Source organism: Colobus angolensis, unplaced genomic scaffold, assembly GCF_000951035.1.
Source record: "Colobus angolensis palliatus isolate OR3802 unplaced genomic scaffold, Cang.pa_1.0 Scaffold89, whole genome shotgun sequence".
Lineage (NCBI taxonomy): Eukaryota > Metazoa > Chordata > Mammalia > Primates > Cercopithecidae > Colobus > Colobus angolensis.
Window position 1 is genome coordinate 4,181,245 of NW_012122820.1, and position 20,920 is coordinate 4,202,164.

Sequence of the window (20,920 nt, forward strand, 5' to 3'; positions counted from 1 at the left end):
CCCGCGCCCGACTTGGGCGCCCCCTCCGTCCCATTCTGGGAGCGATGCCCCCCGCCCCTCGCGCCCCCCGGGAACGCCGTGAGCATGGAGAAGTCGAGTAGCGAGGATTCTTCGATCCACCGGAGTCCATCTTTGGACAGCAAGGACTCGGACTTTGCCAAGCCGTCCACCTCCGGCCGCCCGTTCGGCCGCGGCTTCACGGCCGGCGCCTTCTACGGCACCGCGGGCTCCCGGGGCCAGAGCCGCGCCGAGGCCGGCGTTAAGACCGACAAGTACAATGCACCCAAAGGCAGCAAGTACGTGGTGTTTTACCTGGACCTGTCCTTTGTGTTCCTCCTAGAATTTAAGAAGTGCAACATGGCCAGGGGCTGCCTCTGCTGCTTGAAGTACATGATGTTCCTCTTCAATTTGATATTCTGGGTAAGTCCTTACGTTTCTCTCTCCCTTTGCCCTGTTCTCCTCTTGGCTTACCATAGTGTGAATACCCTCTCCCTCCTCAGCGCTGCATTGCTCTGCTCTCTGCACAGTGGTAAGTGTGCTTTTAAAAAAATTGCCCCCGCCCCCCTTTCATGCACCTTTGTCTTTCCTTTCTCCCTCTCTTTGGTGGCGGAATGGGAGCTCCAGCTTGCCTGTCTTCAGGAGAGACTTGCTCTGTTCCTAAGAGGCTGGCAAAGTTTGGCACCACCTCCTTCCCCTATAAGAAGACCTAAGCTGGAAGTTCCTCTGACTGGGCAGCCTGCAGTAATGGCTGTGGGGTCAGAATTTTTAACAGCTGTGAGCTTGAGTTGGAGATAGGCACAAATGAGGATGTATTTCTGAGTTTCTTCTTATATTCCTCCTGAATGCACAAGAATACAAGCTGCAGCATTTTGTGGGAGTGGGTTGGAGGGGGGCGGGGTGTAGAGGCCACATCTTCCCACTTCTTTCAGTGAATCCTAGGAAAAAGAAGAGGAGCCCCTGTCCCAAGCCAATGGACCTGCTTGCTAGTCCTCAGATATGCTCCCGGGTTGGGGCCTGGGTGGGAAAGGAGGGGTGTGGGGGCATGCTGCCATCGGGTGGCTGGCTGCTGCTTTTGAGGGATTGCAGTGGACCGGGCAGGGAGCTGGCTGGCCACGTGCTTCCAGGTTCTGGGAGCCCCAGTGGCCGGAAGGGACAAAGGGAGACAAGCAGAGTGCCCATGTCCTTGGTGAGAGGCCCTTTTCTAGAGAAGTTAGGAATGGGTAGGGCAGCTGGGAATTGCTCTCTGTCCTCTGTGTGACTCTGGAGGCTGTGCGCACATATGTGCACGTGCATAAGAAATACTGGTTAGGAAAATTTGAAAACTTCTTAAATTCATCTCGAATCGTTCCTTCATCCCCACTGCCGTCTCTGCCTTTCTTCACCCAAGCCCCGACTTGGCGCAGATGTTTGGCTGTGTCCCAGAGTCTGTCCTGCCCGCTGGAGGCTGTCAGCTGCCCGCTGCCCGTGGTCCAGGAGGAGCACTGAGGGCAGGAGAAAGTCATTCAGAGTGAAGTCAGGAAGAAGCAGTTGCGCGGAAGAGGCGAACGTTCCGCTTTTGTGTGCAGTGATCCACATTAGCTGAAACACTTTTTAGGGTGCGGGTGTGTGTGGAGGGGGTGACTTTTCCCATAGAATTGCAAGCGCAGGAAGAAGACTGGGCTCCAGTCTTGGTTCTGCATTAGTCCAGTCCAACAGGGGCTGCCGTGATGGTCTCCCTCCTTGTCCTCACCTCACTGGTTACATGCCACCTGGGGTGGGGGCAGGCGTCCTCATCTTCTCTCTTGGGGAGAGAAGCCCCCTTCCCTGCCTGGGGCGTGGGCTGATTTTCCAGAGACTGGTCTGAGATGACTTGAGTTGGAGTCCCCTAGTTGTCACCATGCGTTAGACCCTCCAGCCACCCTATTAGGATGTTACCTGTCGTGTGCCTAGAATTTGATGGAAGCTGGGGCAGATAGTCTCATTCTTTTTCTGGTGGCGAGCACCACTGGAATGTCTCTGGCTGCCTCGTGGGCCGGTGCCGCCTGGTCCTGTGACCCGTCTGCCAGCATCTGTCAGCCGAGTACTGGTGTGTGCTTCCCCGGTGCCTTTGGACTCACACGAATGCTGTCTTTTTCATTGTTCACAGCTTCTTTCTCCGTCCTTTTTCGTAATCTCAACTTACCTTTTTGTTTCACCCCACCCTGCCTATATTAAGCCTTATTAGGAAGACCCTGGGGCCTGTAACCCCACTCCGCTGCGCTCGCTCCTCCCCACCCCCACCCTGCCACCTGCTGGCCGGAGTTGGTATAACTGCCTGCGGTGCCTTTCTTCTCCAAGATGGGCCCAAGCTGGTTTGGGGACCTCCTCACTGGCTAGTACAGTGATTTATACTCTGCACATAGTAGGCCCTCATTATATGTTTGTGAGTGAATGCATGGAGGGCCAGAGCTGTAAATCCACAACATGTTGTTATGTGGTAGTGGCTCCTGAGTTCCACTTGATGGGGAAGAGAAGTTAGATCTCACGCTTGCCTCTCTGATAAAGGCTCTCCTAGCTCCTTAGCTATGGGATGACAAGCGATTCTTCCCATCTTCCCTTACAAACTTGGCAGAGGTTAATGAGCTAGTTGGTGAAATATTTTGTTTTTATGGTTGATAGCGAGACAACTTGCTGTCTCTTCCTAATTAGAAGGTACCGATTACACTCTCTTACCAGGCTAGGAGTTGTTCTCTCCTGGGTTCTGACTTTTCTGATTACTTAATATTTTCAGGATTCCCATGACATACTATGAGCAGGGAAAAACTGAATCTCCAAGACCCACTTCTTGTATGCTAGTAGCAAGTGAGATGATGAAATAAGACATAGATCTTAGGTAAGATGGGGAATTTAGCAGAAGAGAAGTTCATGCTTGTGTGTAAGAGTGTTTGCCACTGTGTTTTTCGGGAGGTGGAGGAGCAGGTGCAGCAGGGTGTTGGCCAGGATTTGGGGGTGGTGGGTCACTGTGCTCCACTCAAATGAAGACTTCCCGCAGGCTGGTGCTTGGCCTGATCCTGGCGAAGGAGCAGAGGAAGGAGCAGAATGGGAAGGGAAAACCTCAAAGGCAGGTGGGGTGTTGATGAGTCAGGGTTCCTGGGGGGCCTCTGCTGCTGTCTTGTGCAGGGGGGAAGGGGAAGCATGCAGGCTGGGTCAAGCCCAGCCCTCTGGGACCAGGTGCAATTGTTGGGAATTTTGTAGCCTTAACTTGTAGTCTTGTGGCTCAGATCCAAAAAGGAGGCTTTTCTGAAGCATTAGAGTTGAACCTGAGGCCTGCAATCAATAGATAGAGCTCTTCCCATAGATCCCGGAGCCTATCTGGTATTTCTCCAAACTCACTGCTGCCACCACCCACCACCCCCGCCCCCCTGTGCCTCTGAGCGCCTGGGAGGATTCCCACGTGGAGGACAGGTGCAGCTGTCATACACTGCAACCCTTCACAGGCGTGCATGGGTTCCTTACCACTGGGTGGAGCTTCTAGGGTACTAGTATTGGTGAGGGCTGGGTGACGTCACTGGGGGTAGGCTGGGAGGTGGAGCCACACAGCCCGTGGTCCTCCTCCTTACTAAGAAAAGGGCAGGTGCCTTACAGGCCGCTGGGTGCCTGCCTGCCTGTAGGGGTCCAGGTCTGCTCCTGACACTGCAACTTCAACCAGACAGTGCTAGCCATGTAGGCAACCCAGTGCACTATGGGAATCTGGGGCCTCCAGGAGGGCAGCAAGGTGAGGGTAGAGGAGAGGGAGTCAGTGGTCACTCCTGACTGAGTCCTATCTCCTCTTTGTCTTCTGCATCCCCTGTCCCGACTCTCATGACTAAAGACAATGCTGGCTTCTAGGTGGATAGGGAATAGGAGGCTTGAATTGGGACAAAAGTTTCTCCATACTGAGGATTCTGTTCCCCAGTAAGCACACTCACCCTAAGGGATTCCTCCCAGCAGTGAAAACCATGTGGGCATTTTCCTCAGTCAGCCCCATCTCTGGGTCCTCCCAGGGCCATCTAGTAGAATTCTGGTAGTAGAGATTAAATGATTCTAAGCCCCTCCCAGAGGGCAAAGGAGGCTCAGAGCTTCAAACTGTGAGTAGAGAAGAGAGCACAGGGCTGGGCTGGAAAAGGGACCTCTGAATGCTGGGGTCATGTGTACCCTTCCTGGGGCAGCAAGTCCTGATCCCGCCCAGCTCTTCCCGACCCAAATCGAGTTCCTGTCTGATGTGGGGGGCGGGGGAGGGGCTGGGGCTGCTGGCATAATTGCTACTTAGGATAATGGTCACTTTTCATGCTTGCCAGCAGAGCTGTCCCATCACTTTAAATTATGGCTGGCAGAGCAGTGACATTCTGGCCCATTGGAAAGCCTGTTCCTTGTGGATCACTCCCGTAATGAAGGCTAATTAGCTGAGGAGGCTGTGTTCAGCCAGCCTGCGGGAACAGGGGAAAGGTTGGTGCAGGGTGGCCCCGGGCAGAGTGCTGATGGGGCCCTGATTAAACTCCCTTAAGTGAGGTCAGGGCCCTCGCAGACGCTGGCTGCCTTGGGGTGCAGGCAGCGTGGTCGGGCTGTCCAGCTGCATTGGTGGCACATGCTCAGTACTGGCTCGGCCGTGTCACGAGTGCCTCTGTAGCCTCGGGCTGGGGTGTGTGCACGGTCAGTGTTGGGTGGCCTGGAGTGTCATGAGGAGTCTGTGGGGCGCCTTCTGTCTGAAAACAGCAGTAGCGAGTGGGCTCAAGGGTCCCAGCAGGGAGCTTGGGTTCAGACCTGGCCTCTCCAGGCAGAGGAGACACAGGGTAACCTGGGCAGCAGGAGGCACTTAGGGCCTCCCCAGAGTGCTCAGGTGTGAGGGTTCAGGCTGTCTTCTTAGAGGGCTGCGACAAGTAGATCTTAAGGGTGGGTCAGGCCTGCCTCTGCTGGGGGAAGGGGGACAGGTGCGGGGCCTGGCAGATACCCCGAGACTCCTGGAATGTGGCCGTGAGGGAATGCCAGGTCTGTGTTGACTTCCTCTCCACAGCATTAAAAATTAAACTTCCTTGTCTTAATACCTATTTTTAAATCTTGTCAGAGCAAGCATTGGTGTCAATCAGGAGGGGGTGGGGAGGAGGCGGGTAGAGAAGAGAAAGTCCCAGTTGAAACAGGGTAAGCAGCCCTGTCTAGCCTGAGGAAAGGGCCGCTGGGCCCTCCACCCTGGCCCATGAAGAGCGCAGAAAACACCCTCCAGCCTCTTCCCCAGACGGAGAGGCCTCGTCCTCCCCCGTTCCTACCTCCGTGCGCCTGGCTGCCCTTGGCTGAACTTGGTGGCAGACTCTGTGGCCAGAGGCCTTCTGTGGCTCATCAGGGTGCTGGGGTCCCAGTTGGGTCCATTCACTCATGCCACAACTATTTACTGAATGCCCGCTCGGTGCACAGGATCCTCCAGTTGGTGAGAATGGGCTGACTGGGCTCACACAGGGCAGATCAGTTTTCTCGTGCCAGGAAGTCGTGGAATCGAGAGGTCATCTGGCTCGTCCTGCGCTGAACATTTGAACACAGGGCTGCCAAGGGAGAGGTGAGAGCATTCTAGGGTGGAGCAGCAGCAGGCCTGCGCCCAGAGCCCTGGTGGCCTGCCTGTCCTTTCCTCCCCTCCACGCCCACACGGCTCCTTTCTGACTCTCCTGCTCTAAAACGTTTATTCCCATCAGAAAGAGAGGTGAGAAAAAGAGCCTTCCTTTTTTTCCCCCTTAGTTTGAAAAAAAGAATTAGCGAATCCTGTGGACTTTCTGTTTCTTCCACTGAAAGGGCTGGCAGATGCTCTGTGGCTAGTGGAGCACCTGCTGTAAGCCGGGCCCTTGAGCTGCTCAAAGTTGTGTGGAGAAGTCAGACACATAAGCAGATAATTACAGTTCTGAGCAGTAGCTGCTTAATAGAGCTCCTTAATGGAGTAATGAATACTGCTTAATAGAGACAAGATATAGAGATAAGAGAGTAGAGCAAGGGACACCTGGGTTTTGAAGGATGAATAGGAGTTTGCTGATTAGATGAGACTAGGGGCTCCAGGGCAGGGAGAAAGGTAGGAAGAGAGAACATGTTAATCCAGATCCTATGCCAGGGGAGAGCTAGCAGCCCAAGGGGGAGACGGCACCTGCTGGACACATGCAGTGGGCTGAACCCAGAGAAACAAAGGGTCGTGCCAGTCTGGTGGCGCCCTTCAGGAGTGGCTTCCAGGGGTGGAGAGTTTAGAGTGGGTTCTGAAGTTGAGGGGCCCTGGCCTGTGGGAAGGTATGCAGCAGTGCCTGGGGATGCTTGTCAGTGGCTTTCCAGGGCTCCCAGGACAGGCTTGTTTTGTTCTTCTGGCAGAGACCACTGTGACAGGTCTTGCTGTGTCACTCGGGCTCAAGCTGTCGTTGTAGGTAATCCAGCTTTAGAGAGATGCCCCTGTTTTCTCCCTGCTTTCCGGCTTCTCCCTTCCAGCTGTGATATGCCCGTTTATTTGGTTCCAGTTAGGAAGCTTTGAAGCTGAGCTAAACCCATGGGGCAGAGTTAAGTCTTCTGAGCCAGCTTTGTCCCTGCTCACATTTGAAAGCTAATCTGCCAGCAGAAGTGGTGGGGGGTTGGGGTCCGATCCTGGCAGGGATGTTAAAAATGGCACACGGTCAGGCGGGGGAGCAGCACAAGGTCGAGATGTGGCTTCTAACTTGACTCTTTATCTAACCAGCCGTGGGACTTCAGGGGAGGCCTGAAACCTCTTCTCACTTAGTGAGCCCCTGGTTTGATGCAGATGGGGTCTGCCTCCTCTCCTGTGCACCCCAGCAAACTTGGAAGGCTCCCAGAACTGGAGAAGCCCTCGGGCAGGGGAGGCTGCAGGGTTTCGAATCTCCCTCGCGGTGTCTAGCTTACTGCGTCAGAAGCACGCAGAGAGGCCCTGTTTTAGTGGCTGGTGGGCTGTGGGAGACCGGCCAAGGAGAAGGGGGATAGGGCCCCGCTTTCGGGGAGCTTTCTTTCCAGTGCAGGGGTTCTTCACTAGGGTGGATGTTCACATCAGCCGGGCAGCCTTTACATGAAGAAAGCCCCTCCTGAGTGGGAGCCTCCAGAAGTGAGGGCTGTGTCTTGAAGGCATTCCTCAACCTCTTGGTGTCTGGGTTTCCTCACCTTGGACAATACCAGCTCTCGTACAGGGCCGTGCTGAGGCCCACAGGAGGTGCTCTGTGCGTGATGGAGGTCTAGTGCTTGGCAGGCTGCCTGGCACCTCGGACTTCGTGCACAGGAGCTGTGGCTGTTGGTATTACTGTGGTTCCTGCAGTGAGAGCGTATGAACAGGAAGTTAGGTGCCTGTGGGTTGGAGTATGGACCGCTCGGATGACAATGCCAGGAGGGCGTTGGAGCCCTGGGAGGAACCCCAGGTGTCCCTCGGGCTGGGGATTGTTCTGAATGTCTTCGGGCCTTTGGAGTATACGGGAGAATGGGGGCATCTGAGAGGGCCAGGGAGGTTTCTTGGAATGAGAGGTGTAGGTAGGGAGCAGGCAGTGGAGGAGGATGTGGTCTCTGACCCCAAGGCCTGCAGCTGCACCTGTCACATTCTTGTTTTTTTTTTTTTTTTTTTTTTTTTTTGAGGCGGAGTCTTGCTCTGTCGCCCGAACTGGAGTGCAGTGGCTGGAGCTCAGCTCACTGCAAGCTCCACCTCCCGGGTTCACGCCATTCTCCTGCCTCAGCCTCCCGAGTAGCTGGGACTACAGGCGCCCGCCACCTCGCCCGGCTAATTTTTTTGTATTTTTAGTAGAGATGGGGTTTCACCGTGTTAGCCAGAATGGTCTCGATCACCTGACCTTGTGATCCTCCCGCCTCGGCCTCCCAAAGTGCTGGGATTACAGGCGTGAGCCACCGCGCCCGGCTCACCTGTCACATTCTACACACGCCTCTGGGTCTCCCAGAAGGGGCAGCCCCACATGCTTCTTCTGCCTCCCTTTGTCCTAGGCGTGATGAGTGGGGCCTGGACCCAGCCAGCTGGGCTGGTGGTCACAATGTGGGGCCTGCACAGGCCCTTTGGTGGATGCTAGAGTCCACTGGGCAGCTGGCTTGTGACTTGGGCTGACCAGGACACAGCACACAGAGCTCCAGGTCCAGGTCACTTTCCCAACCAGAAACACCGTCACCTAAAATAAGTGACAGTTGTAAAATACATCATATGTAAATTCATGTACTTAAAAAAATTATAAAACAAACCTCTACCCACTTAGAAGCCTAGTTTATGAAATAGAGGACTTTCTATACCCATGAGCCTCTGTGACCCCCAGCTTCTCCCTGAGAGAGCACCGTTCTCCTTGAATCTTGTGTGACAGGCACTCCATATATATCGGCATTCTTAAACACTGCATCATTTAGTTTCACTGATTTTTAAACTTTTGATAAACAGAATAATTCTGAATGTACTTTTAAAAATTCAGCGTTGGGCCAGGCGCAGTGGCTCACGCCTGTAATCCCAGCACTTTGGGAGGCCGAGATGGGCAGATCACGAGGTCAGGAGTTCGAGACCAGCCTGGCCAACATAATGAAACGCCGTCACTGCTAAAAATACAAAAATTAGCCAGGTGTGGTGGCGGGCGCCTGTAGTCCCAGCTCGGGAGGCTGAGGCAGGAGAATGGCGTGAACCCGGGAGGCGGAGCTTGTAGCGAGCCAGGACCACACCGTTGCACTCCAGCCTGGTGACAGAGACTTCATCTCAAAGAAAAAATTATAAAAGAATAAAAATTCAGCGTCATGTTTCTGGATTCACTCACGTTGGTAGTTGTGGCCAGAGTGCACGTCTTTTCACGGCTCTGTAGCATTTCATTACCTGAGTGTGCTGCAGTATATTCTTCTGGTGATGAACATTTGGGTTATTTCCTCTTTTCTCTAAACAACACTTCTGTAAACATTCTTGTCTAGGTCTTCCGGTGTACATGTGGAAGTGTTTCTTTAGGACAGTGTTTCTGGAAGTATCTGTGGTGGAGGACCGTCTTTTAACTTTTTAGTTCTCAGAGGTGGTCCTGCTGCACGTGACTAGTACACGGTTCAGAGCACCCGTGACTCACTTGACAAGCTCAGCTGTACCTGAGTGAGTCAGCTGATGGTGCTCTGGGATGTTCTGGCCATGTCAGATTGCTATAAAAGTTTCTAAGCATGAAGCAGTTCCATGGACCACACCTTGAGGTGCACTGCTCTGGGTATACAGGAGGAGTGTAATGGCCCTGAGGAGCTTCAGGATATGTACCTGCCACCTTTCCTAGATAATGCCAGAATGTTTTCCAGTGAGGATGTATCAGTGGACGTTTCCACCAGTGGAAAGTCAATGGGAAATGGTTTTTGGCATTCTCCAGTACAATGGATGTAAAATGCTATATTATAATGGTTTTAATTTGCATTTCTTTGATCACTAGTGGACATGTTTTCATATGTTCCTTAGCCATTCTTTCATCTTCTGTGAATACCCGTTTGTCTTTTGTTCATTTTCCTATTGAGTTGCATTTTTTCTCACCATTTTTAGGAGTTTCATTTATGTTTTGAATACTGATTTGTTGTTAACTGAATGTATTGCAAACACAGTATGTAGCTTCCCGTTTCTAGTTTGTAGTTTCCAGTTTCACTTTCTGCATGGGGTCTTGGTAAACAGAAATTCTTTGTTGTAATAAATATAGTCAAATTTTCAGCCTCTTCTTTGTTAGATTGTACTTTTTATGTATGTAAGAAATACATGCTATCTCATGGATGTCTTTTTTTTTTTTTTTTTTCTTTTGAGGCAGCCAGACTGGAGTGCAGTGGCACAATCATGGCTCACTGCAGCCTTGACTTCCCTAGGCTCAAGCGATCCTTCCACACCAGCCTCCTGATAGCTCAAACTATAGGCACGTGCTACCAAGCCTGGCTAATGTTTGTATTTTTGTAGAGCTAGGGTTTCGCTGTGTTGCCCAGGCTGGTCTCAACCTCCTGGGCTCCAGCAGTCCTTCCACCTCGGCCTTCCAAAGTGCTGGGATTTCAGACGTGCGCCGTGGCGCCCTGCTTCATTTTTACAGCCCGGTGGTAGGACAGTGCTTGTGGCCACAGAATCAGTGCCCGTGAATTGTCAAATGAACAGGTAAATGACTGAAGATGAGGTCCTGGGCTGATTTCTGGAAGCTTTTCTTTTTCTATTTAAGTCCTTAATATATTTGGAATTTGTATTTGTATAAAGATGGGGCTCTGGTTTTTCCTCCATAGCTCCATTGATTAACTAGTCCGCCTTTCCCCTTAAACCTGTACCTCCAGCTGTTTCCATGTATGCCTGGGTCTTGTCCACTGGACTGTTTGTCTGTCCTGGTGCCACACTGTCTTCATTACTACAACTTTATAGTAAGTCTCAATATCTGGTAGGGCAAATCCTTTCATCTGATGCTTTTTCAAGAGTATTTTGGCTGTTCTTGGCCCTTGGTTCTTTTGCATACATTTTAGAATTAGTTTGTCTTGTTTCACCAAAAATCAGTCAGCCAGCCTCTTCCCCCAGACCCTTTTCATATTTTGGTTGGCCTTTCATTGAATTCGTTCATCATCTAAGGGAAAATTGCTGTCTTTGTATTTCTTTCTTTTGTTTTTTGAGATATAATCTTTCTCCACCACCCAGGCTGGAGTGCAGTGGCGTGATCTCAGCTCATTGGAACCTCTGCCTCCCAGGTTCAAGCAATTCTCCTGCCTCAGCATCCCAAGTAGCTGGGATTACAGGCGTGTGCCACCATGCCTGGCTAATTTTTGTGTTTTTGGTAGAGATAGGGCTTTGCTATGTTGCCCAGGCTGGTCTCGAACTCCTGACCTCGTGATCCGCCTGCCGTGGCCTCCGATAGCGCTGGGATTACAGGCATGAGCCACCGTGACCGGCTTATCTTTATATTTCTATTCATGAATATGACTAGTATTCTACTTATCTATTTCTATTCATGAACATGGTATATTTCACCATATATTAGGTCTTCTTTAATGTCTTTCTGTAAAGTTTCGTGAAGGTTTTATACATCTTATGTTACATAGAGACTTCTTTTATATATTTTTAAAATTTTTAAATTTTTTGTAGAAACAGGGTCTCCCTATGTTGTCCAGGCTGGTCTTGAACTCCTGGCCTTAAGCAATCCTCCTGCCTTGGCCTCCACAGTGCTGGGATTACAGGTATGAGCCACTGCACGTAGCCGAGAGACTTCTGATCTTCCATGCTTTGCCACCCTCCCCCAGGGTTCCGCTGAGCTCTTGTGCATACACACTGCAGACCTGATGAGGGAATGGGGCACTCAGAGATGAAGGGGTGGAGGAGCCAGCTAACCAGCTAGTCTTCTAGTGGGTGCAGGTCAGGGGTGGTCACCAGGTATGGTGCTCAGTGCTCTTGCCTAGCAAGCGGGGCCGAGTGTCTGTGTTCATGTCCCACACCTGCCATCTGTCTTCTGATCAGAACAGGCTTTGTAGAGGAGGCAGGCTCTCCAGGGACTATGAGAAGGGTGAAAAGGAGAGGGCTCGAGGATCTGGAGGGTGGACGATGTACAGCGTAGGAGGAGGCCTATCCGGTGAAGGGATTGTGGACAAGCAGAGGGAGTGGGGAGGGTGGAGGAGGAGAAGGCAGGAAAAACATGGTGATGATATTGGAAGCCAGAGAAAGGGACAAATGCAAAAGGTGTTGAACAGATCTGTGGAGTGCAAGGAATTGCTTGGGTACAGCGGTGTGCTGGTTGCAGAAGACCCCTTTAGCAATGGCACTTTGGATCAGGCGGGGAAGGGTATTAAAAAACGCCAGGTGGAGGAAGGTCTGGAGGACATTAGACTGTGGCTGGGCGGGCGACCTGGGGAGTCTGTCTGCAGGGGTCTCTAAGCAAACAGCAGTTGCTGGCGGTGAGGATCCTGTGCCTTCTGTTCTCCGTACAGTGAGGGCGGGTGTGTTCTGAAGCCTCACTGTGCCCCCTGCCCTCTCAAGGGGGGCTTCCCCCGCTTGTTGGCAAGAGCTCATTGGACCCAAATCAGAGCGACAGCTTGTCAGGCCGATAAGCCTGGGCTCTGGGCAGGAGCTCCGTGATGTCTGAGCCATTTAGGACACTCATCGTGACCGGTCCCTGGGGCTCAGAGGCCTGGTTGGGGGAGGAGGTTTGGGGACCCTCAAGAGAGAGCAAGGGTGGAGGGAGGAACACTGATACAGTCAGAAGAGGAGCTGAGTGCACGAAGTGCTCAATTTGTTCCCATTTATGGCAGCTAAAGAGAGCTGCAACGAAGCCCCTTCCTCCCCCTTCCAGCCCCCCTTCACCTGCCCCTTTCTCTGCCTGCCTGCTGGGAGGAGGGGAGTCTGAAAAGTGCATATTTCACAAAAGCCACTCCGTAGAGGGCTGTGGGTCTTACTTAGGAGCCGTGGGAGGAATATTGACAAGATTCTCAGCATTGCCGATTAGCTTTCTGTCTTCCCACCTAAATGGAGACTTCTCACAACTTGGGGCAGGGAGGGGCTGGACTGGATGGCCAGCCAAACAGCCTGCGGGATCTTGGGGTGCCTGGCCATGCATCCTGCATTTCTTCCCCACTCCTAGAGGTGCAGCCGTGCAGCTGTTCTTAGAAGATGCATGCCAGTTAACTCTCACTTGTATCTGGGATCAAAGTGGCAGAGTGGAAGAGAGCAGGGAATTGGTCCCCGAGACCTGGGTTCTAGTCCCCGGCATGCTTGCTCACTAGCTGTGTGACCCTGGACAAGCTACTTCCCTCTCTGGGCCTCAGTTTCCACATCTGGAAAATGATAGACTTGGACCAGCTCATCTCTGAGGTCTCTTCAGGCCCTGACATTCTGTGGTCGTACATGTTTCTTTTGTTCCCTTTGTGCTTTTAAGGAGCTGATGATTATTGAGATATTTTATCTTCCTTATCCTCATAGTAGCGTTGGTAGAGTGATGGGCCAGGGATGAGTTTCTTCTGTCTCATGGTGGGAACACTCAGGCTGGGTGAGGGGACTGCCTGACCTGGACTGCGTGCATGCTCAGTGTGCTGGAACTCACTGCCGGGACAGCGCTGCCCTGTCTAGATTTTGCCATGCCTGGAGCTCACAGGCCTGGAGTGAGCGGCTGCCCGCTGCAGGGCTGGGTCGGGGCAGGAGCTCTGGGTTCCAGGCTGGACGGACCCCTGTGGGATTTGCCTCTTCGGACCTCCGCCTCCTTGCTTAGTGGTGGGGGGAGAATCTTCCGTTAACCCATTTCCCACTTCAGGGTAGGAAGAAATGGAAGTGGTTTCTGGGCCTGGGCAGGAGATGGGGCCACAGCCATAGCAGCCAGTTGATTTGAACACGCCCTCCCCGCTGCAGGGGAGGGCCTTCCCGCCGCTAAGCAGGTAATGAGGGGGCGGGCTGCTGTATTAAGCACCCTCTCTACGCTGGGGAGAAGCTCTGCACCTTGTTTGACATATAGAACTGTCGCGGCTCCCTTCCTATTGTTAGAAGCCTTAATTACAATTGTTCCAATTCCTCCCTCCAGCAGTCGTCATTAGGAAAAGGGTTCTTGTTTCTTCCACCTTCCCCCCATCCCCTCTGAACACATCTTCCGGGCTGTTCCCCGCACTGCCTCTCACCCGGCTCTCTCCTTGTCACCGCGCCCTTCTACCCAGGGCAGCCCGTGATGGCCCACCTCCCTCATCCCCTGGCCCTGGCCTGCTCTCCCACCTGCTCCCCCTTTAGAAAACAAACACCTACCCTTCCCACCCCCCTCCTCAAGTCTCCCTGTTAAACTCATGGCTCAAAGCCAGGGATGCTTTACCTTGTGTGTGGATTCAAGAACCTGTCCTGCCCCCTTCTCTGGTGGTTGTGAGAATCCAGACCTAGAGAAGGGTGAGTGCCTTAAACCGCAAAGTACTGCACACATTTAGGGGGCATCCGTGCACCACCACCCCAGGCCATAGCTGGCTGTGAGAAGGCCTGGGCTCCCCTGCTGCTCTGCCATGGCCTTCCTGGGAGGATCTTTGACTTCAGCTTCTCCTCCGTAAGGTGGGAATCAAATCTTAATCAAACTTGCCTGGCCAACCTGGGAGACTTGTCAGTGGGCTGCAATGGGATGGTGATCCTGAAAGTACTCTGAGGCCTAGAAAGGGTTCGGGTGATTGGAATCAGGATCGCTACCTTATTTTTCTTTCCGCGACTTCCTGTTGTTCTCCGTGTCTGTTTCCGTCCCACCTCTCCACCTTCCCAGAGAGCACTAAAGCTGTGCAGCGGTTTGTTCCCTGGGGAATTTCTGCACCAGGCAGCCCCAAGTCGTGTTGCTGACTACTGCAGTTGTCAGCACCCCAGCGCCTGACACCTGGGGAACCCCACTTGTGGACTGTCCGGGAAGTGTGGGGGTGGGAGGGGCCCCATCTTTCCCTCCAGCCGCCATTTACTGTTCTCCCCAGGCTCCGTGGTGGGCCGGGCACAGCCTGTATCAGAGTGGAGAATGTAGGTTGGTCCAGAGCACATTCCACCGGGACCTCTCCGTCTGGCTTGCTCAGGCGGTTTTCTTCTGTCTGGGGACTTACAGGGATGAGCACGAAAACCTGTGCATCCTGGAATCGCAGGGATGCGGCTCCATGTTCCCAGAGGTTGATCCATTATCCCTGGTCGCCCTGTTTCCTCCTCAGTCCCTCTGGCCTCTGCTCCCTCCCGGAGTCCTGAGCTGGGAAGTAACCTCAATCCGTGCTCAGAGCCTCCCAATCTCCCCCCTACCCTGACCCCAGCCCCGGGGCCCTCTGGGAGCTGGGGAGTCTGTGCTGTGATTGGCAGGAGTTGGACAGATTTGCTTGCTGGGGCTATCTGCCTGTGGAACTCTCAGCCGGATCATCCTGTGACTACTGAGGAAGCAGCCAGAGGGCTGCTGCTGGGACCATCCAGATGTGGGAGTAGGTTTTGGAGGTGCTCACACGTGCGCACGTGGCCCCGGGTCCACATCTCTTTTGCCCCCCCCGAGATGTCGAAGCTCACACTGGACACTCGCTGGTCAGAGTGGTTGGGGTTCTGGAGGCGGGGCTTGAGAGGATATGGGGAGCTTCTCCAGCGTCAAGCCTCGCTCTTACCAGGATTTTCCTACCATCTCAGAGCACCCACAGATCTTCTCAAACACATCTCCTCAGTGGGGAGGCTTATACAGAGAGGGAGACGTGTGCCTGGTGTCCAGGTCCCACTGGGCACAGGGCCTGCAGGGCTGAGGTAGAACCCACTGGAACCCGGAATGGCCCTAGTGGGCCTGGAAGCCCATTTGTCACAGGTGTGGTCAGGGGGTGGTTCTGGCTTCCAGATTCAGTCATGTGGATCTGTAAGGGGTCACCTGCTGCCTTTCTCTGCTTCCCAAAAAAGTCCATGTGGGCTTTTTTCTCTGCAGGCACCCTGGAGAGGGGGAACCTCCTTGGCCAAAGCCCTCATCTCTAGCCTTCAGACACAGGTCCCCAAGGCCCTTGCTTTGGAGGGCTCTGAGGATTCTTCTGCTGGGCCCGTCACAGGCTCTCTGGGTCCTGGTAAAGGTCCAGGCCAGGCCACCACCCCAAGGGCCCACTGTCCTGGGGGAAGCTGAGCCTCCTGAGTAGGCCCCTGAACTGTGGTTGGAGGAAGGGCTGGAGAGGAGATGAGAAGCGGCAGACGGGCTGGGAGACTGCTCTGAGGGCAGCCTGTTGCCCGGCTGTTTAATTTACTGGAGTTATTTTTCCTCATCATTCCCTTTCGTTGGTGTTCCCAGGCTGCTATTCGTGGCTCTTTCCCTGCTGAGCTCTCTTCACGTCACTGTATTTAGGAGATAACTGAGGAGCTGAGCCTTCCACCTGCCCCTGGGGCTCATGCCCAGACTTTGGATGCAAGGGGCTGCGGCATAGTATCCTAGGGTCCCTGATGGCAATGTCCCCTGAGTTGGCTGGGGTTGGGCTTAGATCTTGCACTCTAGGTGACCGGCAAGGGAGGTGGTCAGAGACACCCTCAGCTTCTCTGACATCTGTCTAGCTATGGAAAGATCCTGCCCAGTGTTACTGGGAATGAGCCACTGCTTCCCTTCTGTCATGCTGGGTGTGTGCTGTCCAGAGGCCCTGTGTCATTGAGGCAGTGGTGACGGCCCTGTTTGGGCTCATTCTTGGAGAGGAGGGAGTTGAGTCACCCCAGACCATATTACCCCCTTTCACTTTCCCCAGGAAATTCAGAGACTTTTCCCTTTGGGAAGGGGAGAAGATGACCAGAACCCACACGGACTAAACTCCCCTGGCTTCAGCTGTCTGCTGCCTGCATCCCTTCACTCCTTCACCCCAGCATCTGATCGTCTCTCCCTTCCCTGCTTCCAGGCCTTCTCTAACCTGGTCTAGAAAGTGAGACGTAATGTGGGGGAGAGAGAGCACGCGCTCTAGGGATGGGCGAGCTTGCTTCTCGGTGTTACCACTTCCTGTGTGTACAGTGCAGAGCAAGGTGCTTAACTTTTAGAACCTTGACCTTCTCATCTGTAAAATGGGTTGATGATAAGACTACTTTCTAGATGGGTTCAAGGAGCAACTGAAACACTGTATGAGGAGGTTTCAGGTCATTGTGTGGTGCGTGGTGGGTGTGTTGGGGCCAGCTGAGTTTTGCGTGGGATAATGATACCCACTGGGGTGGCACAGCCATGCTCCTTGGCAGGACAATATGGGACGTGCACAGATTTTGGGTGTGGCTGCCTGCGTCCTGTGCTCAGCCCCCATTTTTCCCATGGGCCCTGGTTTTCTCTAGGCTTTGCTTTGGCTTTCTTTTCAGCAGAAGGAGGTGTTCTGAGTCTCCCACCATCCCCAGCTTCCTCAGGGCAGGGAGCAAAGGACAGATGAGTGAGCTCACGACGCTGAGTGCTTTGAGATCGCAGCTGAGATCGGGGAGGAAGGAGAAGGAGGGGTGTTCTGTGTTTTTAGGGTGCTCCCTTGAGACTGCATGTTCAGACTGGATTTGAAACCTCTTACTGAGCTCTCAAAAGGACCGCCAGGAGGAGACCTCTGGGGCCTGCACTGGCCAGACTAGCTGGGGATCTGGTTGGCACTGTGATGGCCGGGACTTCTCACCTGGCCTTCTCAGGCATTCCTGGGTAGGCTGGGGGTGATGGTGGCAGGAGCGGGGCTGGCTGCCTTCCTCAGGGCCTTGGCAGAGATGGAGTAAAAGATAAAAGCAGGACCTGGGAATGGGGAGGAGGAGAGGAAAAAGGCAAAGGGGAAAGGAAGGAGAAGGCTAGCACTCTAGCACTGGGGGCTGAGCCCGCTTGGCCGGGTGCCTCAGGCCCCCTCCCTTCCTCTCCGCAGTGATTAAGACATCACCAGCTGCCTGTGTTCTTAGCCCCGCTGGCTCTCCGCTGCCAATAACAAATGCATCTGGCTGGAATCTGGGTCATTAAAAAAAAAAAACAACCTGATATTTCTCTTCTTCCTTTACCCCCCAGGCAATCCATCCTCTGGAATATAGCTGGAGCCCCCCAAAGAGAGGTCAGGAGTTGCAGAAAACCATGGTGGACATGTCAGCTGTCAGGGCCACTTAGGCAGCCAGCCAGCCACTCTTGCTGGATGTCTGTTTTCTGTTGTGTCCGAGTCGTTGTGAAGTGAAGGCCCCAAATGCAGAGCCATGTGCCAGAGACAAGGGCTTACAGGTGGCCCTTCCCGCCCGTGGGCGGCCGGGGGAGGCCGGCCGGACGGTGTAGTGGCTGTGATGGGGGCTGTGTGTGGAAGGTCCAAGTTGGACGGCCTTGGGAGTCGGTCACCCTTGCCTGTGTGATCTAGCAAGAATGCGCGACCTCTCTAGGCTCAGTGTTGTTCCTTTCTGTGAACAGTGACAGTGACATGCAACCTGCCTCATGCGGTTGTTGAGTGGGATGCACGGGGACTGTCCTAGCACAGCACTCGAGGAAGGGTGGGCATTGCCTTAGGTTGTCACCATCGTTATCCTGCCTCTGTTGAGTGGCACCTCCTGAGGGAGCTGTGTTTGCTCAGCCGCAGTACCGGCCCCCACCTCCCAGTGTGGGTCGGGCACCTGCCCGAGGCGGACCTTCTGTGAGGATGGAGGGAGGGTGCCTACACTTCCTGCCTCAGGAGCCAAGAGTCAGCCAGACAGGCAGCTCTCTCCAATGGAGATCCTCTGAAGACTATAAAGATCTGTTTGTACATCTTTCTCTGGGATTTGAGAATCTAGATAAGTAGAGAAAAATGGAGGGAAGGTGGAAGGGATGACTTAAACAGGGAATGATAGGGAGGGGAACATCACACCCTGGGGCGTGTCGCGGGGTGAGGGCCTAGAGGAGGGAGGGATAGCATTAGGAGAAATACCTAATGTAGATGACGGGTTGATGGCTGCAGCCAACTACCATGGCAGGTGTATACATATGTAACAAACCTGCACATTCTGCACATGTATTCCAGAACTTAAAATATTAAGGAAAAAAAAAAAAAAAGGGAATGAGGCCGGGTGCTGTGGCTCACGTCTGTAATCCCAGCACTTTGGGAGGCCGAGGCGGGCAGATCACCCGAGGTCGGGAGTTCGAGACCAGCCTGGCCAACGTGGTGAAACCCCATCTCTACTAAAAATATAAAAATTAACTGGGTGTGGGGGCGCACGCTTGTAGTCCCAAGTTGCTCAGAAGACTGAGGCAGGAGAATTGCTTGAACCTGGGAGGTGGAAGTTGCAGTGAGCCGAGATCGTGCCATTGCACTCCAGCCTGGGCAATAAGAGTGACTCTGTCTCAAAAAAAAAAAAAAAGGGAATGAATCTAGGAAGTTTCTTCAAAGAGAAGAGGCCTTACTGGTAGTTACCTGTAACAGCTACCATTTCAGTGAGCTGACACTATGCTGCAATGTGACCCAGGCTCTGAACCTGTGCTACCTTGTGTCTGACTGATTCCAAAGCCTTCCGTACCCTTAACCACTATTTTGCCCTTTACTGTCCCAGGCTGGTAACAGACCAAGAAGTCTCACTGGGAGTAAAGTGCCCTCAGGGTTAGTACGGCCCTAGGCAGATGCCTCAAGTGGGTCTAGGGTACATGGGTGGGTACCCCAGAGGCTGAGCCTCCCCTTCCTGACCCTCCAGGGGTACATGCATAGTCTGCAGACTCACATGTTTCGGCTGAGATGATTCTTTGGAGCAGACAGAGGTGAAGCTTGGTCAGTTCTGCTGCACCCGGGCCATTGACTGGGAGGTGGAGGCATAGGAGAGGTCTGCGGAAGAATCTGATGTTGATGTATTTTCCTGGGACCCTCTGGAGGACCCAAGCCCGGGGGCTTAGTCCTGCTGCCCTGGCCTGTGGGGGATGTTACTGGTGTGCTGGGCTGGGGCTGTATCAAAACAATATGAGACCTGTGTCCTGTGCTGCGGGGGAAGAGCTTACCACACCGCCCAGCGCAGAGGGCTCTCAGTGGGAAGGCAGGCCCAAGAAGGGCTGTCATTTCTGGGTTCTTCCGTTCAGAGGACAGGGCCCACCTATCTTAGATCTTGGATGAGGAACATATCGGCCTTTCCCTCTGAGGTGGTTCCTGACTCCGGGGCCATCCTTCATCCGTTGCTCTTTTGCAAAGATGCAGAGAGATATTTCAGGTCTCCTTTTATGGCTCTGTGACTGGAGAGCCCTGGAGCCTCAGCATCAGGCTGACCTTTTGCCTGCTGGCTCTTGGTACGGGGAGGAGGGGAGAGAAGCCACGGGGACCGGGAGACTGGGTTGCCACCTTCAGTAGGTGGCCAAGACTTTCCAGGCTGTCCTGACTGCAGGCGTGGTTAGGGCAGTCCTCTTGTTGGGACCACTCTCTCGATTTTGCACCCCATCCTTTACTGGTTCCTTCCCTTATTTATTTATTCATTCAAATACCTACTTACACTGGGACAGACAGAAGCAAGGATGAAACAGTCTTTGCCTTGTCATGGCTAGACTGTGCAACGTGTTACAGCAGTTTATTTTGCATTGAAGGTAAGTTATTTTTTATTTAAATTTTTTTTCTTTTTCTTTTTTCTTTTTTTTTTTTTTTGAGACAAAATCTTATTCTTGTTGCCCAGGCTGGAGTGCAATGGCATGAATTTGGCTTATTGCAATCTCTGCCTCCCAGGTTCAAGTGATTCTCCTGCCTCAGCCTCTCAGGCAGCTGGGATTACAGGCGCCCGTCACCACGCCCATCTAATTTTTGTATTTTTAGTAGAGGCAGGGTTTCACCATGTTGGCCAGGCTGGTCTTGAACTCCTGACCTCAGGTGATCTGCCTGCCTTGGCCTCCCAAAGTGCTGGGATTACAGGTGTGAGCCACCGTGCTCGGCCTAAAAAATGTTTTTTGAAATTGGGTCTCACTCTGTCACCCAGGCTGGAATCCAGTGGCATAATCACAGCTCACTGCAACCTTGAACTCCTGGGCTCAAGTGATACTCCTACCTCAGTCTCCTAAGTAGCTCGGACTATAGGCACGTACCATCACACCCGGCGAGTTTTAAAATTTTTTGTAGAGATGGGGTCTCCCTGTGTTGCTTAGGCTGGTTTCAAGTAATCCTCCTGCCTTGGCCTTCCAAAGTGCTAGGATGACAGGTATAAGCCACTGTGCCCAGCCTGAAGAGAAGTTTCAAAGATACCTGAGCACCTAATTTCAGCTTTCCTTTCGATGTTGGAAAACATGTTGTTTAAGGAATACGGGACGAGAGTGTATTGGAAAGAAAGCGGGCAGCTGCCTTGGTGCTCTATTAGACCCGCACAGGGTTCTCTACTGTCTTTTCCTAAAAATTCTTCCGATAAATATTTATTGAACTTCTACTATGCTCAAGGCACAGGACTTGGTCCTGCTGGCATGCAGAAGGGAGGGACATGGCCACAGCTGCCCTGAGAAGAGGGGGGCACGTGGAGGGGACCCCCACTTCCTGTACATAGGGCCCTGGCTCCATCACAGATGAGGCCTGGTTGGTCTTGGATCCATAACTTGTACTTCCAGAGTCCGGAGTAGCAGATGCTGGCAGGCTCAGAAAC

The 20,920-nt window shown here is 53.2% G+C and overlaps 1 protein-coding gene across 1 annotated transcript in view; it reads left to right on the forward strand.

Annotated features, from left to right (window-relative positions):
* The first annotated feature begins 84 nt into the window (after positions 1–84).
* The window catches only part of TSPAN9 (tetraspanin 9), an 84,309-nt gene continuing 63,473 nt past the window's right edge, over positions 85–20,920 (forward strand). Inside the window, exon 1 of the mRNA XM_011931061.1 lies at positions 85–420. Within this exon, the coding sequence (XP_011786451.1) occupies positions 85–420 (336 nt within the window). The remainder of the gene's footprint in view (positions 421–20,920) is intronic.